Genomic DNA, 24,770 nt, shown 5'->3' with positions numbered 1-24,770 from the left:
TAACGGCTAAGCCTTCATTTCCAATTTCCGATCGAGGAATAGATATTTGAATTTTTCTCTTCAGTTTTTTCCAGGAGCTAGCTGAAGACCGGTAAACAGTATACGTTGATTGCAAAGTCTATCTGAAACGTGCAAAATATATGCTGCGAAGCTTTTTGAAACTAAGAATTATAAGATTATAAAACCTATATAACTATGTAAAGAAAACTCGATGTTTTGTGTATTTTCTCAGAGAAATTATCGTCATCATTCATTATTTAACTTGTATCTACTCACTACACATTGTAAAAAAGTCGTTTGTCACGATAAAGTCAAACTATACTAAACGGACTTACATGCGATTTTCAAAACATAGAGCGATTCCCAAATATTTACCTTAGTCTATCATTTGCAAAGCTTAACCCGAGCAAATTCATTTCATTCATTCAAAGATTCTTTAAAATATCATAACATTTATGCATTTTTATAACACAAAAATTTTACTGTTGAAAATAAGTATAACTCTTTCTTTTCATTAATGGATCCCAAAAACTAGCCTACAATTCAATTAAACTAAAAAAAAACACACAAAACTCGCAAAAAAAAACGTTTTTCAGTACCACATAACATCGTATTTGTAGTTCATGAATATATTCAACCGCGTACACAGGGTGTTCAGTAATGACGGTGAAAAAATAACATTATACAGTCACCGAGTGGACGCCGTGTCGCGTAAGTAATGCGTATGTGACGTACGCACTGCCATGAATATGTTAAGATACATATTTTTATGTTGCGACCATTTTTTAAAGATAATTTGAAGCAAATCATTTAGCTGTGTGTCGTACCTGTCTTTTGTGAATCAGTGAACATTTATTTCTAGTTCGCAAGTTTAAAATACTTGGGTGAATCTAATGACAGCCTGTTGGACTTCCATGGCTTCACGTATCACTTTGGTAAAAAAAACTAGTTTAAAATGACCTAATGCGTTTTAAACCTTTTGAGCAGAAAGTTACTGCCTAGGTATGAGGTATTTGTTCGGCTATGAAATCGGCTTGAGTCTGCGGAATACCGCGTAACCATGCGATATTCCGCAGGCAGTAGCATTTAAGCATAATATAAAGCTGGTATCTAAATGGACCTCAAAATTAAAATATCGGTATTTTTGGACAAAATAATTACGACCGTTGGATTTTAAATGAATAATAAATCTTGCGTATAATTCACTAGCTGACCCGCGCAACTTCGTTTACGTCACATAAGAGAGAGTGGGTCAAAATTTTCCCCGTTTTTGTAACATTTTTCACTTGTATTCTGCTCCTATTGGTAGTAGCGTGATGATATATAGCCTATAACCTTCCTCGATAAATGAGCTATCTAACACTGAAAGAATTTTTCAAATCGGACCGGTAGTTCTTGAGATTAGCGCGTTCAAACAAACAAACAAACTCTTCAGCGTTATAATATTAGTAGGTATAGATTTATCAGGCACCCAGAGTACTATCTAGGAAAAACAATCTTTGCAAGTCAAGAAAACTATCAAAAACCTTACATTTTTTCATAATTTTCAATGAAAAACAGAAGGTTTCGCTCGCATCCCGTTTTCCCAATGAAAACATCTCAATCATTAAGATACTGGGACATCGTCCCATTGTGCCGTAGAGGGGCGACACAAAAGAGCGCTACGACATTCATGGCTAGGCGACGAAGCGTGCACTACACTAGTCGATGACGATGACGATAGGGATGTACGCGTCGATCAATATCGATATACTTATTTTTTCAATTTAGATTTACATGTGAAGTTATTCTGAAATTAACTTTTAAGTCAGTTTCAAATTAACTGCACGTTTAGCGCAGTAGTTAAAGTGGTCACCTCGCCGCGTGTGACGGATTCGAATGCCACCCGGGACAAATCTTTGTGTGATGAGCACGAGTATTTGTTCTGAGCCTGGTTGTCATATTATCTATAAGTATAAGTATGTATTTAGAAATATATGTGTGTTTATCAGTTATTTGGTTACCATAGTACAAGCTCTGTCTAGTTTGGAATCAAATGACCGTGTTGTTCAATGATATTTATTATGGTATTGATATCATTTTAGTCGACAATTGAAACCCATTATCAAAACCATCCACAGTTTTTCAAGGAGGGAAAAGTCTACGCTCTGCACGGTATGATTCTCCCAATCATTTTCTTCTTAATATCGACATATTCTATCGACAATATCCCCTCCCTGTATTCGAAATAGACATGCCACTTGATGACTCCTTGAGCGCGCGGGCTTAGGGCATTGAAACTCAAAACAACACCACCGACGTACACACTGTTTATATATGAATATGAGAATATACATACATTTGTATTTACTTGATAGATAAATATAGATTGAAAGTTGGGATAGATTTTGGGTAGTGGAAAGTATTTCATGTATCTAACGCAAAAATTGTATTAGAATATTGTCGAAAATATTAGTAATCTAGTAATACAATAAGTAATTCAACTTTACCTATAATGATCTTTCTGCAATTTAATCATCATCATTCGGAAAGTATTTATTTGTATTATTTTTTCAAGAACCCGCACTTAGCCAGCGCAATGGACTTAAGGCCTCAACCCTTTCCCATTATCAAGGAGACCCTTGCTCAGCAGTGGGATAGTCATACAAAAAATATTTCATAAAAAGTGAAACTATTACGAGTATCCATGGGGCAGGGATAGTTGTAACTTAAATTATTTTTGTTTAGATTCAATAAGGATTAGAATTAAATGTAAGGATAACTGTTTGAAAAATAATTTCGTAACTATGGACTTTAATAATGCATCAAAAAAGCATTTTTTCCTATATTTTCTTAATAAAATACTACACTTTTATTCATTTATTCATCTCAACAGAAGGTGGTTTAATAATAGTAAAATCTATTTAAAAATCTGCAATCTTAACTTACTAACAAGCCACCAGACACACATACATACAGACAGACACGACATACATTGTTTTATAACGACCTATAACAAGCATTGTTACCAATAATAACAATCTTCGCAATATATTATCTGCATAGAGTTCAATGACTCGCGTTTATAAGATGTTTATCTACCCCACTTATCTGATGGTTAGCGTATCTGCTTGTTAGTTCTATGTTTATTACTATTGTGGTTATTTGTGCATTTGTTGATTTAATCGCGAATATTACTTTGATATTAGTTGTATAATTTATAGTTTTTCATTCAAAGCTGTATATGTATAGAGAAGATTACTTGATTAAAATTAAGTTATGTACTTACTGTTATTATTTTGTATTTTTAATTAAAGAAATGCTTAAAAGTTTAGCGATGCTATTATTTTTTTCAATTGTCTCCGTATTTGTTGGCTATAATTTCTAATAAGTTAAAAAGTATTATGGAAGTAAATAATTTAATAAAATATGTTTTTATTAAATTATTAATGACAACAAAATGCCAATGATTACTATTAGAAAACATATAATTATCTAGGCATCGCATGTAATAGCCAAACTTTATTGTCAAATTAAATAATTTCACATATTTTTCAATATTCCTTAACGAAAAACAACGAGAAAAAAGCCATAACTAAAGCTAGCTATAAAATTTTTGAATATTTATAACGCGGCCCATTCAATGGCTGAATGTGAAACGACAAAGCCTAGGTTTCGAGGCACAGGCCAAACAATGATTTCCGTTTCCGCTCACAATATGGCGGAATCTTTTCACCGGTATCCGTTGTTACCAATTGTTGAAAGTTTTTCACTGTTTTTTTATAAAAATTGCTATCTATATTGTATTCCGTCGCTGGACTGTGTGTTTTGCAACTGATTCTTTTTTAATGAATTGTAATGATTTAGTATATGTGTAATGTGGTATTAATGTTAGTTTTATTATGTTTTATGAAATATTGAATCACCGACATTGTCTGTGCCCTTTTAAAGGACACTATACTATTAGGTAATTATAATTATGAACATATATGAACAGAAATAATAGAACAGATATCAACAGACATGATTAATAACCTATCAAATATGGCTTAAATAAAATAACAGCTTGTGACGTAATAAGTTAGTATTACGATACTAAAAAGCGTGTTTGACCTTATTTAAATTATACGATTAAATGCAAAAATTTGGATGTAAGGAAGGATGTTTGTTACTCAATTATGCCAAAATACATAATAGATTTTTATGAAAGGCAAAGTCGGGCTTAAATGCTAGTGTTTCATATAGAACAGATTTGACTGATTGTCTTCCCCTATAGTAATTTACAGATGATTTTTCGGCCCCGCTTGTCCTCGCATCACACAAATTTAACACAGTCGTAAAAACGGCACTCATTCAAAATCTATAAAATATAATACAACTTTCAGTAGCTCATCGACCTCTTACGTCATAGCTAAGGTTGTATCAAAGGTCACAGCCGGTCAGAACGGCGCGTACCTTAAGGTCACTCTGACTAATGTCAAGTACTTGAGGGTTAACAAAGGTTATACTGAAAATAGGCTTTATTTTGTTGAATATTATAGTTTATTTGAGTATGGACTGTATTTATTATTTAGGACTGGCTCGTTGAAGATTATCTGACCCTTGCTAGAGCACAGTATTGCGACCTTTATTTTAGCTGTTTAGAGGTCAATTTATAAAAAAATAAGTGTCTATTTTTGACCTTAATTCTTCAACTATATCCTTGCAGAATTTCATCATTATTTGTTAGGTGGTTTAGCCGTTAAAGTGTAACAGTCAAACTTTTACGAATATTCGATAACATAGTAGCCTATGTATGAAATTATGTCTTGAACTATCTCCCTGCTGAATTCCGTCAAAAATCGGTTAGTTATTTAGATTATTGAATCCTATGCGAAACTTACCTTCAGATCCAAATGAGTGTTCAAAGTCTGAAACAAACGAAATTATTGGTTAATACAAAATAAATAGTTCATAAAATACTTAAAGGTCGAAATAAGTTAGCTTTTTACAACCATAATATTTATAGTTGCTTAAAAAAACCTACGGATTTTTTTTGGAAACGTTGAGAGGGGACGTCCTAGAAAGACATACACAGATTATATCGGTGATGTCTTGTAAAAAGGTCAGGTGCGTAGTACTCGTAACCGGCGGTCCTGTATGACAACATGTATGGATGTGAATGAAGCAAAGGATGTTTGTAAGGATCGTACCAAGTGGCGTTCTATAGTCTCTGCCTATCTCTATGGGAATAAGAAGTGATATTGTACTTATGTAAAAAAAAACAAGTCGAAAACTCAGTTCGTTATGTCAGCTATCCATACTATCCCTACTAATATTATAAATGCGAAAGTAACTTTGTCTGTCTGTCTGTCTGTTACTTAATCACGCCTAAACTACTGAACCCACTTGCATGAAATTTGGTATGGAGATATTTTGATACCTGAGAAAGGACATATACTACTACCCAGGGAAAATGACGCATTCTCATGGGAAAATTCAGGTAACAGACGAAGTCGCGGGTAAAAACTAGTTAGGAATAATTATTTTGTGCCTTTGCCTCAAACATGACCTATTTCATTTTTAATTACATTGCAAATTGGAACCCATCTTTTTACTAGCAAACGGACTATGAAAAGTTTACATAAAATTGAGCTTTTTAACCATAAAATGTATGAAAATATTAATATAACTTTAAATTAAAAATAGTTTTGACATGGTACTTGTAAAGTGTAATACGCGTGGACGCTGCGTTTTAATTGCGTTTAAAATGTTACCAGTCATTTTGAAAATGTAACTCTTTATTTTTTATAGTCCAGTGGATAGTGATGTGTGGTTTAAGAAGTTTTTTTTAACTTTTGAGTTTGCTTATAATGGTGATGCGTAGTTAAATAAGTAATTTTTAAAAGCTTTTAAATGCATATTACAAAATGAATGAACATTTATAAAACAATGTTAGAAAGTAGTTACAACAAAGCATAAGAAAGTAAGATTTTACTGAAAACTTTTGTCGTGATTCCGGTCATATTTACACCATTTTTCTGTGTTTCAAAACTGAATACCTATTGTTACCTATGTATTATTTTCTCAAAGTATATATGCAAATATGAAAAACCAGTAATCCCTGAACCTAGCTAAGAAAATAGTTAATTATAATAAAGTAGTTACAATTATAGGTCTCAAACCGATATAAGGTTTTCAAAGACGATGCAATCTAGACGGCTATAACCGAAAGAAAACTACCAAAATCTGTCTCAAACGGTCCCATTAGAGACAGGCCAAAAAAAGACTAGCTATAAAGACATCTTCGCTGAACGTTTTAAGACAAAAGCTTTTAGACACCAGATGGTTAGAGCATCGAGTACTTGTTTAGTGCATCGAGTAAACTTAGGTTTTAAACTTAAGCACTAGGTGTGAGTTGCTGTCAAATTGCAAGGAAAAAGGGTGATTTTGGTAATTTCGGTTTATAAATTATATTCATCCATTACCACCTACTCATATTGCAAATTAGTTTTTTTTTTTAGTTTAAAAGGACAACTCTCGCACTTAGGATTGATTTTGTGTCGTGGGGACTTTACAAACATACAAACAATGGGCGCAAAGAACAACCTGACCCGAAACAACTATTTGTGGATCGCACAAAAATGTTCCGTGTGGGAATAGAACCCACGACCTCCCGACGCACGGCGTTGGCGTGGCGACCTAAACCACTGCGCCACGGACGCAGTCAATTATTATGATTCTTTTCATCTAATAACTTCGAAATCATATTTTTGGCAACTGCTCTTTGAAATTAGATATATGACAACTCATATTGAACTTAATAATTCTCAATATTTCCTGTCTAGACCCATTTTACGAGCGTTCTTGAGTGGGCTACATTGGCCATACGGTTTATAGCCAATTTTATGGCTTCATACAATGCACTGACAAGCTATAAATATAACCAGAGCTCGAAATTATTGAGATAATTATTTTATATCATAATTATATGTGCATATCCTTCCTATTAGTATTATAAATGCGAAAGTTTGTGAGTGTGTTTTTTACGAAAAACTACTGGACGAATTTGGATGCAATTTAGTAGACGGGTAGTTTATAACCTGAATTTTATTAAATTAGTACCTATACTAGTTTGTAAGGATCATGTTATTTTGACTCTGCCTATCCTTATAGGAAAAGGGCGAGATTTTATGCATCAGATAAATATTTTTACGTGATCGAAGTCGCGAGTCGAAGTTACTCTAAAATAAGCCATTTAAACTAAAGAAGACATTAAAAACTTATATCTCATTCATTATCTCAATCAAGTTAACTCATGTCTAATTACGTGAAGTTAAACCTATACGTAGGGGAATGTTTAAATGAAACCGCAGTCCGGAACAAGAGGAGACGCTCCAATGGATTCCATGAGGGTCGCAATGACAAGCTTTATGCAATCACTCAAGCAAATATACTCTATTTTCATTATTCGACTGCATATTTCAGACGCCATCTTGGTAAAGAATACTATAGCCGAATAAAAAAAAGAAATTATTTTTTTAAGAACAAAACATTGCCGGTCGACCAGTTCTCAGTTCAAAAATCCCTCGTTAGTTTTTAATACGACCACAAAATATTTTTTTTTTCAATACTTTTTCCATATTTTTATAACGCAGTTTTTAACATTCCGCACTAGCTGACGTCAAATAAAATTTAAAAATATTCATTCCGAACCGAGTAAAAAAATTCTACGGTAGCACACCATTACACGTTTTGAAAACTTACGATGTATCAAATCAAAACGTATTGAAATATGGGCTTTAAAGTTTAAATTATAAGGTTGAATTCAGGATGACGGTGAGTCGATTTTCCTATGGGTTTATTTCGCGGCTTAAATGATAAGCGAATTGAGAAAATTCCTTTTTATTCAGTTTGCATTTGAATTTAGAATATTGAGCATTCATTATGGAACGAGTCGATCTTTTTGCGCTATTTCTGTAAAGAATCGAGAATCGTATTGGCTCTTTGAAAAATATTTGCATTACGATATAGAGTAGGTATATTTATGAATGAATGGCGATTTCATCATGGTTTTCTATACGTATTTATTGCTTAGAGGATTCGGATTTAATATAATTCATTAGTTATATTACTTTGAACAGTGAATAATAGACAATTTACTAGAAAAGTAGAGCTGCAAAAAATAGTTTTACCACAAACGCCAAATGTTACAATGAAAACCATGACGACATAAATCATTATTTTAACTATTATATGGAACTACCAGATGCCTGGTCAAGCAAAAAATAACATCTGTTAAATTCTGACATTGTGTGTTAGACCATCTGATTTTGATTTGCAAATGTTTGAAACCCACTGGACAGTGGACACTGGATAGTTGTTAAAATTCATTCGTTATTTTAAAGAAATACCCAGTTGCTACGAGAGATAACGATTCAAGTACTCAATTAAAAAAATATTTGGGCTGTACTTGGGCTGAAATGATTCAGAGATGAAAAAAATCGATCACTGAGTTGAACAAGAAATAAAGTCATTCATTTTCAAGCGTGTTTTTTAACCTATTTTTTAAACTTCTATTGGTTTAATTACGGCATAACACGGAATATTTAAACTTGAACAATCGCTTCCAACTTACACCATAGACAAACTAGAGTGGGGGGGAGACAGAACTCGTAAATATGTCGGGTTTTATAGTAGCGCGCCCCTAGAGGGGCTCAGGTTGCCCGCCAGGGGTGGCTACATCCCCGAGTTTTTACTTTTTTGTGCACCCAGGGTTTGTTAGCAATGATTCCTTGATTGCTTATCCGTATAATAGGGATGACGTGTCGTGAATGCGCTAATTTTGATACCGTACTTTTAAGAATAATTGCTGACTATTGCAATTAATAGGAAGAAAGATTAAAGTGCTTTTTAGTAGATTTCGCAGACTGCAAACTTATGAATCGTTATAAGATTTGGCATTTTGGATTAGGCTGAATATCACATTTCCGCTACCTTTAGTAAATGTAGTAAAAAGTAGATAAATCTATATTATGAATGTAGTGGAAGTTCATTTAGAAAAAAAAATATTTTAGATCTATGGCTACTGTGTGTTTTTAGGATTATTACGTTTTGATGATGTTTGTTACACACCTAGGTATAAAGTGTCGCTAGGTAAGTTATAGGCATTCAAATAATAACTATTTACGGCCAGGATGTAACCGCTTTGATTACTATAAGTCCATACCAAACCTAAAATGAAATAATTGTGTAAAATAATAATAATTTCCTTCGATCATGATTATTCATGATTCATGATTATAAATTTTATCGCTGTATTACATGAATGTACCTACACCTAAATCAATTGTCGGACGGCAACTCAAAGTTATCAATAATTTTGCACAGATAATAATAGTTTAGCCACTGTTCAAATCACTGTTAATAAATATTACCGAAGTAGCGGATTAGTTTGACGTTATTTTTAAGTTAATGTAGGTACCTATCCTATAATTAAGAAATAAAAAAGTCTCGTAACCATAAATTGTTTTGAAGAGAAAAATGTTTTATTTTTTCATTAGTATTTGATTATTTCATTTCTTAGGGATTTTTTATCCAAATTAATCCAAGCCTCGTGGTTTGAGTGGTAGTTATTAATGCGTCCGTGAATCACAACATTCTGGGTTCGATTCTACGAACGGGCAAAGTGCAAAGGTTTTCGTTTAGTAAATTTCACGATCAATTTGGAGTGTTTTCAAACAAATAGCAATGCATGAATTATGGGATCGCTATTTAGTGTAGAGAACTTTGGATTGTCTCGCACTTCTGCCTATCCCTTTTTTATCAGACGTGAGATGAACTAATAAATTCATTTCCAATAATTTAAAATAAATATTTTGTGCATTCGAATTAATTTTAGGTAGGTATAATTCGTGTCGTTTGATCTTAGCTACGACAACGTCAATTTGCGCAAAGCAAATAAGCGCTCATACTTTTTGAAAACCACGACAGTTGCGTTGCTCCTTTCTAAACACAATAATAACATAATTAAACATTAAAAAACTTTGTAATAACATAAATCAAAATATCTATTGTATTAGTTTTAATTCGTTTTGTCTCCCGTGGCGTTGATTGAACCACTGGGCAGAGGCGCCGTAGGCGGGGCACAATGGACCACTACCTGGACGTATGGATAAAAAAATATTTGCTAAATGAGCCTTTTATGAGATCGCTTTTTTAAATTGTTACATGTTTTTTTCTTTTTTTTATTTGAATCATGTGTTAATCATCGTTTAGCTGTTTCAAAACCGAATGTGGTACAATACTTGGAAATCGAATTAGTATTTCAGAACAAAAATATACATGAGGAAATAAACTTTTTAAAAGCAGTGCTTTTTTAAACATTTTTGATAAATCTGGTTGTTATGAATTGAGAAAAATGCAATTAAGTTTTTAGCAGATAAATAGCTGTACCGTACCTACTATTATAAGCTTATAAGAATTTAGTATGACTGTAATTTATAAATGAAATTAGTAAAGTCCCTTATAATATGAATTACGGTCACAGTTACACCAAACCGGAAGGATATTTTTATTCCCACTGATATTAGAAACAATAATAAGATATTTTTGTGACTATAAACAATAATATTATTCTTTTAAAAAATAACTTAACTTTTAATTTTCATTTAAATAAACACATTTACCACAAATTTTGTCCAAAAGGCTCATAGATATACAATATAGACATTCTTCTACAAAATTATCAAGAAAAGAAGTTTTCAAACATCCACATATCTACGGCAGACACTCAACCATTCTGCTATGTTATGAATTGTGTCAATCATAACAGTATTCCCTTACAAGCTACTGTGTAGCCATTGTCAGCAAAAATGTAGATCACTTTGTAAGCAAGTAACCTGTTCTACATAACTAAAGACCTTTAATGCAGTTTTGTATCTTCTTTAGCTAATAAACTAGGGTTTTAATTGATCAACTTGTGGTAAGTCATTTAAATAAAAAATGCATTAGTTTTCTGCACTTTTTTGTAATAAAGATAACATATGTTAATGTTGTAGACTGCTGCAGTTTTACACAGCTTATGAATAAAAAATGCATTATATTTGTCTATATCGGTAGAGCATAGTGTAGAATAGTTATGATCTTATTTTCTTATTCGAATTTATATTCATTTCCGAACAGAACCGACAAAGTTCATTACCAAGAAAAAAAAAATTAAACAATCAACATTCTAAATTCAAACGAGTCATAAAAACACGCGTCTCAGTTCATAATAACATCAAACGAGGCAAAGGCATTCTCGGAACGTCCGCACATTGTCAACATCAAAGCGTGTCGGCTTCCACAGAAACGTGCAACAAATTATGTATTCTAACAAATTCCCATTAATATCTGCACGGAATGACCGTAAGGACCTATAAATAGCCCACCAAAGGGCTCAAAGGATGCGACTTACCGGATAGAAGGAGTATAACCAGTAGAAACGAACGCATCACGCACATTTTGCGGCACTTTATCACACAAAATTACCACATTGAGTACTAAAACTTGTTTTTTAATATGTACATGTCCATTTTTTGTTTAAATTAAGTGAAGTAAAAGCATGTTTGGTTGAGGCGGTGGATGTAAACAATATGCCGATACCACGACCGGCCGCGCGGCTCTGTCGAATACGATGAACAAAGTTGGGCAAACGAACTCGGTGTCGGAGAGCTTCAAAGCCGCTTTCACAGACACAACACATTGATAAAAAAGCTGTTTATAGACGCACACTAATGCAATTGAGGGAATCCAGACAGCGGCTAACTTCATTGCATATTTGACAGTTCATTCACACCGCTCTGTTCGGAAACCTTTTGTTCAATTTGACGATTCCTTATAATTACTAATAATGTAGAGGGAACAAATTTGATATTTTTTATTACAATTAGGACTTTTACACTGCTAAAAAAGCCAAATATCAATTTAATCTTAAACAAAACATTGCAATATCATGTGCTTGGTCAATAGATGGCAATGACAGCAACATTACAGTAAAGTTTCCGCTACTCCACAACAGATGTCGCTACACAAAATAATTATTAGCTTATTACAACCATAAGATGGCGCTGGGCAATTATTATTTTTATGTTGGTCATTTATTCGGCCCATAATATTTCGGGGAGCTATTTTTGATTTAGACAACATATCCAGGTACATCATTACATAATATACTATTTTATACAATTTCAAATCTATTTTCTGTCCGACACAGTATACAATTAAGAAGTTATTAGCTTTAATATAAGAAAACGAACTAATCCAATTATCAACTATCTTGTAATAATTTACTCGTTAATTACAATGATAAAACAGTGCTATAAATAAAAATGTCTGATTAAATACCTATTCATCACTTAGAAAGTGTTATCAGCAATCTTATTATAGATAAGAATTTCTTATTACCTACCTGTGCAATGCATTGTTTGAGCGTTATCACTAACAATGGTGAAAAGTACCTACCATTTTAAATGTATACAAATTTTCTTTCTTAAATCTGGCCACAAACTTACTTAATTCGTATTTCTTTAGGGTTCGGTACCCACAGGGTAAAAACAGCACTCTTTTACTACACTTCTGCTGTCTGTCCGTCTGTCACCAGGCTGTACTTCATAAAGTATTATAGCTTGAAAGCTGAAATTTTCACAAATTATGTATTCTTGTATCTCACTAATAAAATTCTCATATTGTTTTATTTTTTTACATTTTATTCTTACACAAATACACATAAGGGTAATTATTTCAAAGGTATTATAAATAAATAAAAAAAAAAGAAAATCATAATTAAACATTCTTTTTATTGCTAAAATGATATTTGGCAAATGTTTGCCCAACTATCAACGGGAACACCAATGTTGCGTCAGCATAGAGCTTAACCGGTGTTGCATTTGGTCGGATCTTGCCCCAGGAGACTGCTTCATCAGGCCTGGCCCCTGCATCGCTGCCATCAAACTCGCTAGCTGTATTTATGTATACCGCATAATCTGCTCCGTTTCTCATTAAGTTTGCATTACAAATGTGATGTTTTACCACTCCTCCACCTAAAATAATCATGCCAGTGTTGTTGGCTTTCACAGCCATAGTATTCAGCCTCCTAAGGTCGCTTAATATGTCAATAATGAGACCGGGACGTTTAAATGAGTGGAAGTACATCATATCTCCTAAAGAACCATCAGTTAGTGCCGGACTGAATATAGGAATGTTGTTCCTCCAAGCCCAGTAGCATAATGAACTCTCGTTATTTATTCTCTCTCCTAATCTAGCTATGATTCTTGATGGAGTCCAAACTGTTCCATCTCGGGTCTGTTCATCAACCATTTCATCTAATAGGGGAGTGACCCATTCCTCAAAACGGCAGTAATTGTCATTTGGGACTAATAAATTGCCGATTCTGTTAATACCACGAGTTCTCAACTGTTTCCCGCTTAAGTGGAAGTCGCCAACGTACGTAGGAGCAAGACATTTGATAAAATCTTCTTCAACACCACCCGCAGTAGTCACCACACAGTCTACAAGTTTATTTTTGACCAAAAAACGTAAAGTATCTCGTAAACCAGACGAAATCATGTTAGAAGTGTATCCCAAGAATATAGTACAGTTAGTTTTCTTCTTAATAAACGCGTCTTCTTCATAAGGGTCGCTTGTTTCTTCTGTCAAAGGCACTGATCGACATTTTAGCATTTTATTGATTTCCTGCACGGCGTTCCCGAAGCTAGTGGCTTGGAAGCCCGAGTGCGCGTAGCTCTCGAGTATTTTATTATAGTCGGTACCGTTTTCCCAGTCATAACCTGACACAATAGGTGTTTCAATGGGCAGCTCTTGACTAGGCTGCAAAACAGCGCTTACGGCTACATTTGGAGCAAGGTTTGCTCCCTTAGCAGAAATATTGGTCGTGTCCATCATGTTTGTATATATTTTAATCTATCCAGTCATAATATTGAAGCACAATCGTTAGAAATATAGATTTTTCTTGTATTTTTACGACTTGCGGAATTTTCTGTCAAGCTAATGTGATTGTCAAAACTGTCAAAGAAAATCTAATGTCATTGACGTCTGCGTTTTGTTGCTGCATGAAAACTTGAAATTAAATAGAGCTATTATTAAATGTTTCTCTTTATTTAATTTCGTCTAAGAAGTTTTAATTGCAATATTAGTATAAATTACCAGTTCCCTTGCCTACCTTTATATCAATAGCATAGACAAATGAATATACTACTTCATTTCAATATTTTGTTGTAAAAAGGCAGATTTAAAGGTAGGTATTAAGTAGGTACCTACCTCTATTAGTTAAATTAATTGTCTGGAATAATCCTAAAATCATCATAATCATAAAATGATTTTAAGTATAGATCTAATCCACAAAGCCTGTTTTCAACTTCTCTTACATTACATATCTACCTAATTTGACCTACCTAAAAAAACCTTTCTATTTATTCATCTCAAATCAATACCGCTTGAATGAATGGTCGTTATAACAAGCCCCATCTATCATCAACAATCCATCTAATCAAACGTAACATGAATGCTTGCTGAGTCACGTATTACAACACAATATGCATGTCAAACATAACATAATAGAACCCAATTGATAATCCAATTGCATGTGTGTTTTGCGCACACATTTGAGGAAGTCAGTTTGGAATTTTTATAAATTGAACGTCAGGAATCTTAATAGACGTCGCACGCGTTCAAATTGCACTTTCAGGGATGTCACAACACAATAATAAGTTATTATCTTAGTTAAACATTATTATCAAGTGTAGTCTATTATTTTCTCTAGTTCACTACCTTTTGTTTTTCATTTTTATTTAGTTCTTGACAATTTAAGATGATGGATGAACTCCGTTACTTCATACCTGCCTTTGTTCTCATAGTATTCCGTACGTTTTCTTTTTTTTTCTTGAGAGGTAAAATCCTTTCGCATACCCGAATTTTCTGGGGGGAAAATCCGGGTCATGTGGTGATGCCTCTAAAAAACCACCTTCTTTGATGTTTGGATATAAGAATGTATTCCGTATGTAACACAGTTAACTGAGTTAGATACTTAACTAAGGTCAACCTTGACTTTTCGTGGTTTGAAAAAGAACAGTGGCTTTTTTTGTTTCTGCCTATCCCTATGGGAAAAAAGCATGACGATATTTTAGGTAAGTATACCCATATATTTTAGGTATTACTGTGATATGAATTCTGGTATTTCTGTAGATTTAATCAGCCAGGCATAAAGCAAAATTTGTCTATCTACAAAATAAATATACACATATAATCTATTACTATCCCGGAACCCAAAAAATCAACAATTAATAACATCATCACTCAAAATCTAACACACATTCACACTCACTTGTCATTTCTCACCATAGACAGCCCTGCGTTTACTTTCTATGATTACGTCACTCGCACATGTACAGACCTACTGATAAATAATCGTAGATCGAACAACGGATAATTACGACGCTCCAGTCGCCGCAGACCGGGGGAAATTAGTTCAAATTATATCTTTGGATTATAATAGTGTTAAATTACGGTGACATAGATTAGCTTCCTTGTGACAGACTGACTGTTAAGTTATTATACTCAGGCCATTTTAAACGTACGAACTAAGTCATGTCCTTTTATCGGAGTTTCTCGCTTCCACTTACACATTGTCACATTCCTATGATTATTTTTGATGATGACGTAGTTCGCACGTTTGTAATGGCGCGAGTATAGATTGGTAGTTCGTATAACGATGATGACCATAGGCAGATAAAATGTATTTACTTTTGCTATAAGTTGGAAAATAAGGCTATTGTTTCCTAGAATATAATTTTTTTAAGGTCTGGTTCATTACTAGCTTTTGGTTTTTATGATTTCGTACCTAAATGGTAAAAACGGGACCATATTACTAAGACTTCGCTGTCTGTCTTTATGTCATGAACCTCGATAGTTCGACAGTTGAAATGTTCACAGATAATATATTTCTGTTGCCACTGTAAGGGCTCGTGCACACAGTGCCGGCGGTAGGGCTGCCGGGGTTATTTGTATCTAGCATTCGAGCGATAATGCTGGGTATTGACAGCTCTGCGCTTGTGTTAAGTAGCCATAACAAGAAATACAAAATAAAACATTTAAATATTTCTGACTTACCTACTATCTTTCTAACTTATCATAAAATATACGCGAAAATTACTCAAAGTAATCACTAACTAAAATTGTATCTTATCCACACCTTCACAATTCCACTCAAATCACCTGTATTATAAATCGCACTAATATTCGGGCATTCCTATATAATATAACAAATTGTTCCACTTACTCTCGCCCGCGGCGCCGCTCGTTGCGTCATGTATTAATGAACCTCTTGATTACTACTTACTGAATGGTTCCGAGCATGACTGATGTGGAGTGATAATACGTAATAATCTGTCATTGTTGTGAGCGGATCTGAATGTAGGTATTTTGTGGGTCAATGACCTCTGTATTAAAAAATGCGGAAAGTAGGTTCTTTTGCTTTAAAAGTAGCTGTCCAACGCGGCTCCTTTCATATGCCTTACCTATTTCAACCCTCTAGTTAGGGATTGAAGTTTGAAAAAATATTGCTCATGTTAAGAACAGGATCTTCAACTACATATGTATATCTCAATGCAAAACTTCATCAAAATGGGTTTAACATCTATTTTTAACTTAATTTTTTTTTCTTAATAATGTTTTTTTCTTCATTCATTAATTTACTTTTACGTAACGGATTAAAGGATGGATATTCGCATTTTCTATTTAATCTATTGTAATATAAATATTAGCGTAGTTACATAAAATAATCTTAAATCCATCAGGTCTACGCACTTTAGCAAATTTGCGGTCAATTTTGTGATGTAAGACCATTACGACCAGTTGTCGGTACTTGAATTGATCGCACTTTAAATACCACAACTACATAATTGCGTTTAACAATATTATCTTTACTTAAAATAATAAAAGCCACCCATCCAAAGGTCGACCGCACTTAAAGTTGCTTAACTTTTGTAAGTCTGTGTTATTATCAAGGTTCAAGAATTTCGTTCGTTAACGAAATTACTTTTGAAAATAAATATAGGCAGCCCACCATAAAAAAATTAAAAATATGTTCGCCATTTCAGAATACCTCACTGTGTTTTTTAAGTGCTTATTAAATAAATACAGTTATTAACACACTAGTAAACTACAAATAACTAATTTTTTTAAAAATTTTATGTATTTTTCTTGGTTGTTCTGGCTAATCTCCGGAACGTCTAAACCGATTTGAATGGGACTTTCACTGAAAGATACAAGAGGTTGTCAACATTTTTCGTTTTCATTTATAAAGTCTACGCAAACGAAATCACAGCACGACAACAGCAAGTACTTACTCTTTTACTCAATCAGCCTATCTTGATAACCGCAAAAAGTGTTTTCGATGAGTATTGCTAAATTCTAAGTGGTTTGAGTGTCGTGCACACACGATGTGCGTATTAAGTATTATGTAAACAAATATGAAACGAGTCTGTTACAAAATAAACCAAGAAATCATGGAATGTGTGCTGTTTAAACGGTTTTTTGTTTACGTTATTAAACTGGGAGTTTGATCTAGATCTATACTAATATTATATAGCTGAAGTGTTTGTTTGTTTGTTTGTTTGAACGCGCTAATCTCAGGAACTCCTGGTCCGATTTGAAAAATTCTTTCAGTGTTAGATAGCCCATTTATCGAGGAGCGCTATAGGCTATATATCATCACGCTACGACCAATAGGAGCAGAGTACGAGTAAAAAATGTTACAAAAACGGGGAAAATATTAGACGCATTCTCTCTTATGTGTTGCGCGGGTCAGCTAGTTTAAGTATAACTTTCGATCTCAATCGTGTTGAAAGATAGGCATAAAAACCTTTCTGACTAAAGACTGATATTTTAAGTTACTTCTTAGGGCAATTAATATCTACTTGCGCGATTTCATACTATCAAATAACGAGAGTTTGACACTTAAAATGTACTGCAAATTTAATTCCTAAGGCGCCCGCTAGAGGCGCTATTCAGGTTTTCATACAAATCTTGTTAATAGCTTACCGGTTGCTATAGTTGTAGGAAGTAGCCCATCTTCTCTTCAAGGAAGGTTCCCAAATTGATCATCATATTATTTTAAACGGTATTCGAATCAATTATTCACTATCTGTAGCTACCATATGACCTCGGTATCACCGCATTTTTGTGTTTTTCGCGTATTTCTCAAGATAACTATCGCAATTATAGATTACAATATGATATTGTTAGGTTGCACAAGTTGTAACGCGTATGTAAACAAGTTTGCAGCCTCTCACTTGTTGCATTCTGTTTACATAAGTATGCAATAGTTCCTTACTTACACGGCCATTGCAATGTGTGACATTTTACATAGAAATCTATACTATCTATACTAATATTATAAAGCTGAAGAGTTTGTTTGCTTGTTTGTTTGAACGCGCAAATCTCAGGAACTACTGATCCGATTTGAAAAATTCTTTCAGTGTTAGATAGCCCATTTATCGACAAAGGCTATAAGCTATATATCATCAAGCTACGACCAATAGAAGCAGAGTACCAGTAAAAAATATTACAAAAACGGGGAAGAATTTCACCCATTCTCTCTTATGTGACGCAAGCGAAGTTGCGCGGGTCAGCTAGTGTATAAATAACGCGATAGAAGGACGTATGAAAAAATAATATTTTTGCTAAGTTCGCGTTACAGAAACTTGGCAAAGTCATACAAAAACTACTTATTTACTATTACTCGAAATACGACTAACTAAAACTTCTATCAGTGATCCAATTTGTTTAATTAGTATATTATCTTTTGAAAGGGTTTAAGATTCAATCTTAATGATTCAGTTATGTAATTAGAAAGATGTACGTACAAAAATAACAAAAAGCTATTTACAATAAGCTATAGGTACATTGCTTGAGCTTATCATTACTCCGTTACAATTTTGTATATTGATTTCTGGCCTGCGATTGTCTCCTAGTTATTTTATGTCGGGGTTGATTCCCAACATTAACTATATCAAATACTTACCCTCTTATTCATAAACACACTATAAACCAATTTTAGATAAAATACTACTAAAATATGTTTTCTCTTTTTCATTTCGCTAAGGAGTGAAAGAAAAAAAACTTTTTATAAGCCTTTCATAACTTCATATATTTTTATGAATAAGAGGGTTAATCTTTAAAGTAACGTAACCTTATTCATTCCACGAAAATTAATAAATCATTTCTTAATTAATTTCTTTACAAAAGTTCACATGCCAACTGCAAAACAGTCTAACTTCGTAGATAACTATCAGAATAGCAGAAATAATTTAAAAAATTACATAATATCTATGATATTTACTTACAAACAGCCGTGGGAGGTTGATGTAACTTTATAATTGTTTGTACCGACCGAGAACGTAATGGCGGCCGGTTTTCAATGAAACTGAAAGTGATATTGTTTTATTGTGTCAATGAGGTGAGTGTTAGATGTTTTTGATGATAAGTGGATTAAATTGTGTGATTAGATTCTTGTTTTAGTAATTAGAGATTTGAAAATGAAGTGTTTTTTTATTATTTAATAATAATAGAAGGTGCTGTAGACGTTATCCTCTTTTCTTTTACAACCATTTTAAAAACAAGAAATATGTACATATATAAAATAGACGTTTGGCGCAATGGTTAAAGTGATCACCGCAATAACCGTAGCCTCGCGTGTGGTGAGTTCTAATTGAGTATTTGTCCGATGAGCACGAGTATCTGTTTGGAGTTTGATTGACAATTTATCTTTATAAGTATGTATTTAGAAATATATAAGAATGTTTATCAGTTATTTGGTTATTATAGTACAAGCTCTGCTTGGCTTGGAATCAAATGACCGTGCGCGAGTTGTCCAATAAAAAAAAGACCTGACCTAAACTCTGGGATTAAAACCCGAGACCTGTCTCGACAGTCACATACACTACCCGTGCTACAGACGTAGTGATTCTAAAATAATTAGTAATCTCCCAGTCCAGTTCTATTATAAGCTGCTCTAAATATAACCAGTAGTACTTTGTAATGGTATCAAAAAGGAAAGTAAGTATTTAGTGCGATCAGGTGCAGTCTGGTACAACTATACTACTAATATGTTCAGTACTGCACGGTACATGTAAAGTAGATACTATGCCTATTTCTCCCAAGCTGATTTATGCCCGGTTTTCTGAGTACATTTAGCGGTAGTTTATGTATTCAACAGCGTTTTTTTATATGAGTTTAAACGCTATTGAATAGATAAACTACCGCAAAGTGTACCTCAGAAACCGGGGGATATTCCTCGTAGTGTGGTCATAGATAGTCTATCATCATACTAGCATGCTATAAAATAAAGTCGGCGGAAAAGGATTTCTCAAACTCGACTTATTTATTTTTTTGTTTCAGGTAACCAAACAAGCCGACATTTAGGATTTTATTACATTTTATTAAGTGTATCTTTATGCCCTTTAAGCCTTTAAAATATAAAACACTATCATTTCGTCACGAAAATTGGGTACAAAAATCAAAGCACCTTTATGTGCATTCCTTTACTATACGTAGTATACGTGTTCATTTTGAAATATTGAAGAGAAGGTTTATTGCAGTTTTATTAATATCATCGCAACCTTTTTATTAAATAGTACCTTTATATTATAGTTTAACTATTAACGATGAACATCAAATTAATACATGGTGTAATATAATTGCTCTTTACGACTATAACCTATAATTTAAGATTTTTAAATATAAACGGCGAGAATTACATCTATATGTCCTTGGGAGTAGATAGGAATGTGTTGTAAGGATGAGTGGTACTTTCATTTATGGTAAAGTCATTTAAATCAATTAAATTGTGGCGACATATTGTCAAGATACTAGCGCCAATGCGGAGGATATATTAACTAACTAGCTGACCCGCGCAACTTCGCTTGCGTGACATAAGAGAGAATAAGTCACAATTTTACCCGTTTTTGTTTTTTTTACTGATACTCTGTTTCTATTGGTCGTAGCGTGATGATATATATAGCCTATAGCCTTCCTCAATAAATGGGCTATCTAACACTGAAAGAATTTTTAAAATCGGACCAGTAGTTCCTGAGATTAGCGCGTTCAAACAAACAAACAAACAAAGTCTTAAGCTTTATAATATTAGTATAGATTAGTATAGTTTACGCAGAGCTTATTCTAGTCTCAGAATCATTCTTTAAAAGTAAATAAAGTTCTACATAATCCGAACCGCGTATGTCTCATATGAAATGAGTGTAAACTCCCTACACGCCCTAAGGTAACACAATTATATGGAAACCACAGCACACTGCACTGCGCTGATCTTATTACACTTTCGCTATGAGTTTACTACTTTCCTTCATCTACGTATTTTTAGATACAGTGTAAGATGACAGCTGACCTGGTTTCATGATGGTATCCCTTGAAGTTTCCGTTATTGGATTTTAATTTAGTCAGTGGCCAATGGGAACAAGTTAGAGATAATTATTGTCAATGAATTTGATTGCCAGGAAATGTAAACGTTTTTTATATTTGTTCTTTTGGTAGACCGATTTTGAAAAACCCTGTTTTATTGCTTGCATTGTTTCAGATCTGACGAGTAGTTTTTCAGATATTCAAAAAGACGCGTCTTTGTTATAAAAATCACAATGACAGGACATTGATAATTACAATTTTTGTGAAGTTAATTTAAAATTATTGGCGTCTTTAATGTATGCAGATATTGTTACAACACTCCGAGACTAGAAAAACCTTCTCCTTATCCTTTATTAAAAACAACCAAGTTTTATATTATTTAAAAGATAAGTATATACCTACAATTAAAACTACATAATTAGATCTACGATCGACCTGTGACAAAATCATTTATGTACTTGCATAGCAGAACTATAAAAGCACCTTGCATGACCTGCTAATCGAACCATAGACCTTAATTACAAGAAGCAGTCTATTACGTCAAAACGATCACACAATTAGATGAAGACATAATCACCAGGTAGGAATGAAGAGCCGTAATATGGGACATGTGGAAATACACTCCTTGCGTATCAGCGCATTGAGAAATTGTGAAAGGTGAATGTTTTTGCAAGATGGTTACTGGGGACGCGGAGTATACAATTAGAGGAACCGCGTCCTGGCCATTTTATGGTGACTGTTGAAGGGACACCGTCAGGTTTTTAGTCGGTATGCCCAAATTTAAAAGACTGGAACGCCTAGCTGGCGGGAGAGCCCGACAGACCCCCGCTTCCTCCCTGGAGCGGGACATGCAGTAATGCATTCATGACGAAAAAAACAAAAATGTTTACTGTATTATCACGCCCAGTTCTTTGGGAGCAGGCAGTGTATGAATAATGCATATAGGCTTTATAAAATGTATAAGGTTTATACTTCGTACTGGCCAGCTTTAAAAATAGAAATTTTCTAGTCTATGCCCCATGGGAAGAAGGTGTGATTTTACGTATGTGTGAAAAATAGATATAAATTTCGTATCGAATTGAAAACCGCCTCTTTTTTTAAAGTCGAAATACTTTGTTATTAGAGATAGGTCTAGCCGTGAAAGCCTAAGATAGAGTTAAAACATTGAAATGAAATTTATAAACATTTTCTTATCTCAATTTAAACCACTGACCTAGAAATGTCAAATTAACATCTACACTAATCTCTTGTTCACCCATCCAAAACCCGGCCTTTATAATCACAACTTAACCTAATCCACTCACATAACCGCAGTTATTTAATCGCGTGTGTTACATACATAGGAAGCGCTATAATTCATTGACTTTGTACATCGACTGTCTGCCGGAGTGATTTCCGACACGATGTACTGGCAAGTGAATAGTTTACGATCACATTATTGACATTGTAGACAAAATGTTATATTATTTATGGTTTTAATCAACTGGGCCATAAGGCTTGCTACACATATATTCGTTTCGCCATTAATAGGCCTAGACAAATCGAATATGTGAAGAAGAACCCGAAACGAATCACCGGGCGCCTATATTTCATACAAATCCATTCAGCGGTAAAGTCATGAATGCTTAAAAAAAACATACAGTCGAATAGAGAACCTCCTCTTTTTTTGAAGTCGGTTAAAAAAAATACTTTCCCAGCGTTCAAAGTACATTATGTGTTAATTCAGCTTATAATCTGATGGGCTACCAAATTACATTAAAATCCGGTAATCTAGTAGTTTTTTCGTGTAACATGCATATGTCGCAGTAAGATAGATAAAGCCGTAACATAGTTATATCCCTAGGGATATAATTATATACCGTAATATAGTTATAAAGAAGAAGTTTTGGGCAAACCGACATGGGTAGGTTAGGTTAGAAGGCTGAGGTGGCGATTAATGGCGAAACGTAAACATACATCCATCCGTCTATACTTACAAACTTTCGCATCTATAATATAAGTAGGATCACAGGATATAATTAACTAAATATTCAAACAGAAAGATAAATTTAAACTAAATTAAAAAGTTAATAAACTCAAAATAAATAGCCCAGTTATTATTAAAGCTATAAAGGGCTTTTCCGTTAACCTTTAACCAGAAATCAACCGGTTTTCACCAAAATATGTAAACGAACCTGTTCTGCGCACTCCCTACAAGTTACAGCGTGAAGTTATAAATACAAGTTGACGTAATATGTTACATAACTGAACTTTTAAACACAGTCCCTTTCTGTACTTCCGTCAATAAATTGTCCATATAAATATGCTATTTATTTTATTTATAGTTCTTTAATCAGTTCTTAAGGAAAAGTAAAAATTCTTTCTCATTTAAACTGTCTATACTAATAATATAAAGCTCTATCTATCGTATGGTTACTGGTCAACCTAGTGTCAAAGTTGTTCAAGCCGCCCAAAAGGCCTTTGATATGGTTTAATGACTGTTATCTTAATTGACAACAACCGGGACCGGCTTTTATCATGCTCTCCGAAGCACGAAGGCACTCAGCTCAAATGTATGCGGTCACCCATCTACGGAATGACCGCGCCAAGGGTTGCTTAATTAAAAATATATATTTTACAACTGTATACAAGTATCTTGGGCTTTTATAACGAACCAAATAAATAAAATAAACAATATTATACTTTATTATCAAGTAATTATAATTAAAAAAAATAAGTATTAATAAGTATGGCTCCACGATAAACAAATTATATTATCATCACAATGCTGATTGTAATTTCTCTACAGGTTTACTATTACTTATTTGTCAATTTCTGAGATTTCCTTTTACGAACTGGCAATTCTGTTAATATCTATATTATAATATAAAAAACTGTTACGATATAATAACTCAATTTCATTCAGCATTTAAATAATGATAGAGCAGGTAACACAATAGATCCTACTAATAATATAAATGCGAAAGTTTGTGAGGATGTCTGTTACTCTTTCAAGCTAGATCTTTTTATTTTTATCAGCCTATTACATGTCCCACTGCTGGGCATAGACCTTCCCTCTTTCTTTATAAACCTGTCTGTCCAGTGCCATACCGCACCCAGGTGGAAGAGCTACCGAATGGATATGATAGAAGGACACTTAAATTCAAACCTTTATTTTTAGGTCAAATGTTGATACTCATAGATTATTGATAGTCGTTACATCTACTGAATTTGTCATAAGCTTCGAAAGGGGGGTAAAGCCTTATGAAAAGAGCTAGGTTACAAATTGAAAGATAGTTTGTAACCTAGATTAACACATAGGATACTTTATCCCGGGGTTATTTTCTCACGAACTTTGT

At 33.6% G+C, this 24,770-nt stretch overlaps 2 protein-coding genes across 2 annotated transcripts in view; both read right to left on the bottom strand.

Moving 5' to 3' along the window:
* Positions 1-11,657, bottom strand: part of LOC142984123 (tyrosine-protein kinase-like otk) — a 42,614-nt gene extending 30,957 nt beyond the window's left edge. Inside the window, exons 1-2 of the mRNA XM_076131511.1 lie at positions 11,417-11,657; positions 4,863-4,889 (exon numbers count right to left, since the gene is read on the bottom strand). Of these exons, the coding sequence (XP_075987626.1) occupies positions 4,863-4,889; positions 11,417-11,462 (73 nt within the window). The 5' untranslated portion in view covers positions 11,463-11,657. The remainder of the gene's footprint in view (positions 1-4,862; positions 4,890-11,416) is intronic.
* A 1,120-nt stretch (positions 11,658-12,777) lies between these two features.
* Positions 12,778-14,017, bottom strand: Dhps (Deoxyhypusine synthase). Its single transcript, XM_076131738.1, has one exon. It carries the CDS (start codon positions 13,900-13,902, stop codon positions 12,784-12,786), a length of 1,119 nt encoding a protein of 372 aa, XP_075987853.1. The 5' UTR covers positions 13,903-14,017; the 3' UTR covers positions 12,778-12,783.
* Between the last annotated feature and the right edge of the window lie 10,753 nt (positions 14,018-24,770).

The sequence above is a fragment of the Anticarsia gemmatalis genome, chromosome 26, assembly GCF_050436995.1.
Source record: "Anticarsia gemmatalis isolate Benzon Research Colony breed Stoneville strain chromosome 26, ilAntGemm2 primary, whole genome shotgun sequence".
NCBI lineage: Eukaryota > Metazoa > Arthropoda > Insecta > Lepidoptera > Erebidae > Anticarsia > Anticarsia gemmatalis.
This window is presented reverse-complemented; position numbering and strand designations above follow the sequence as displayed.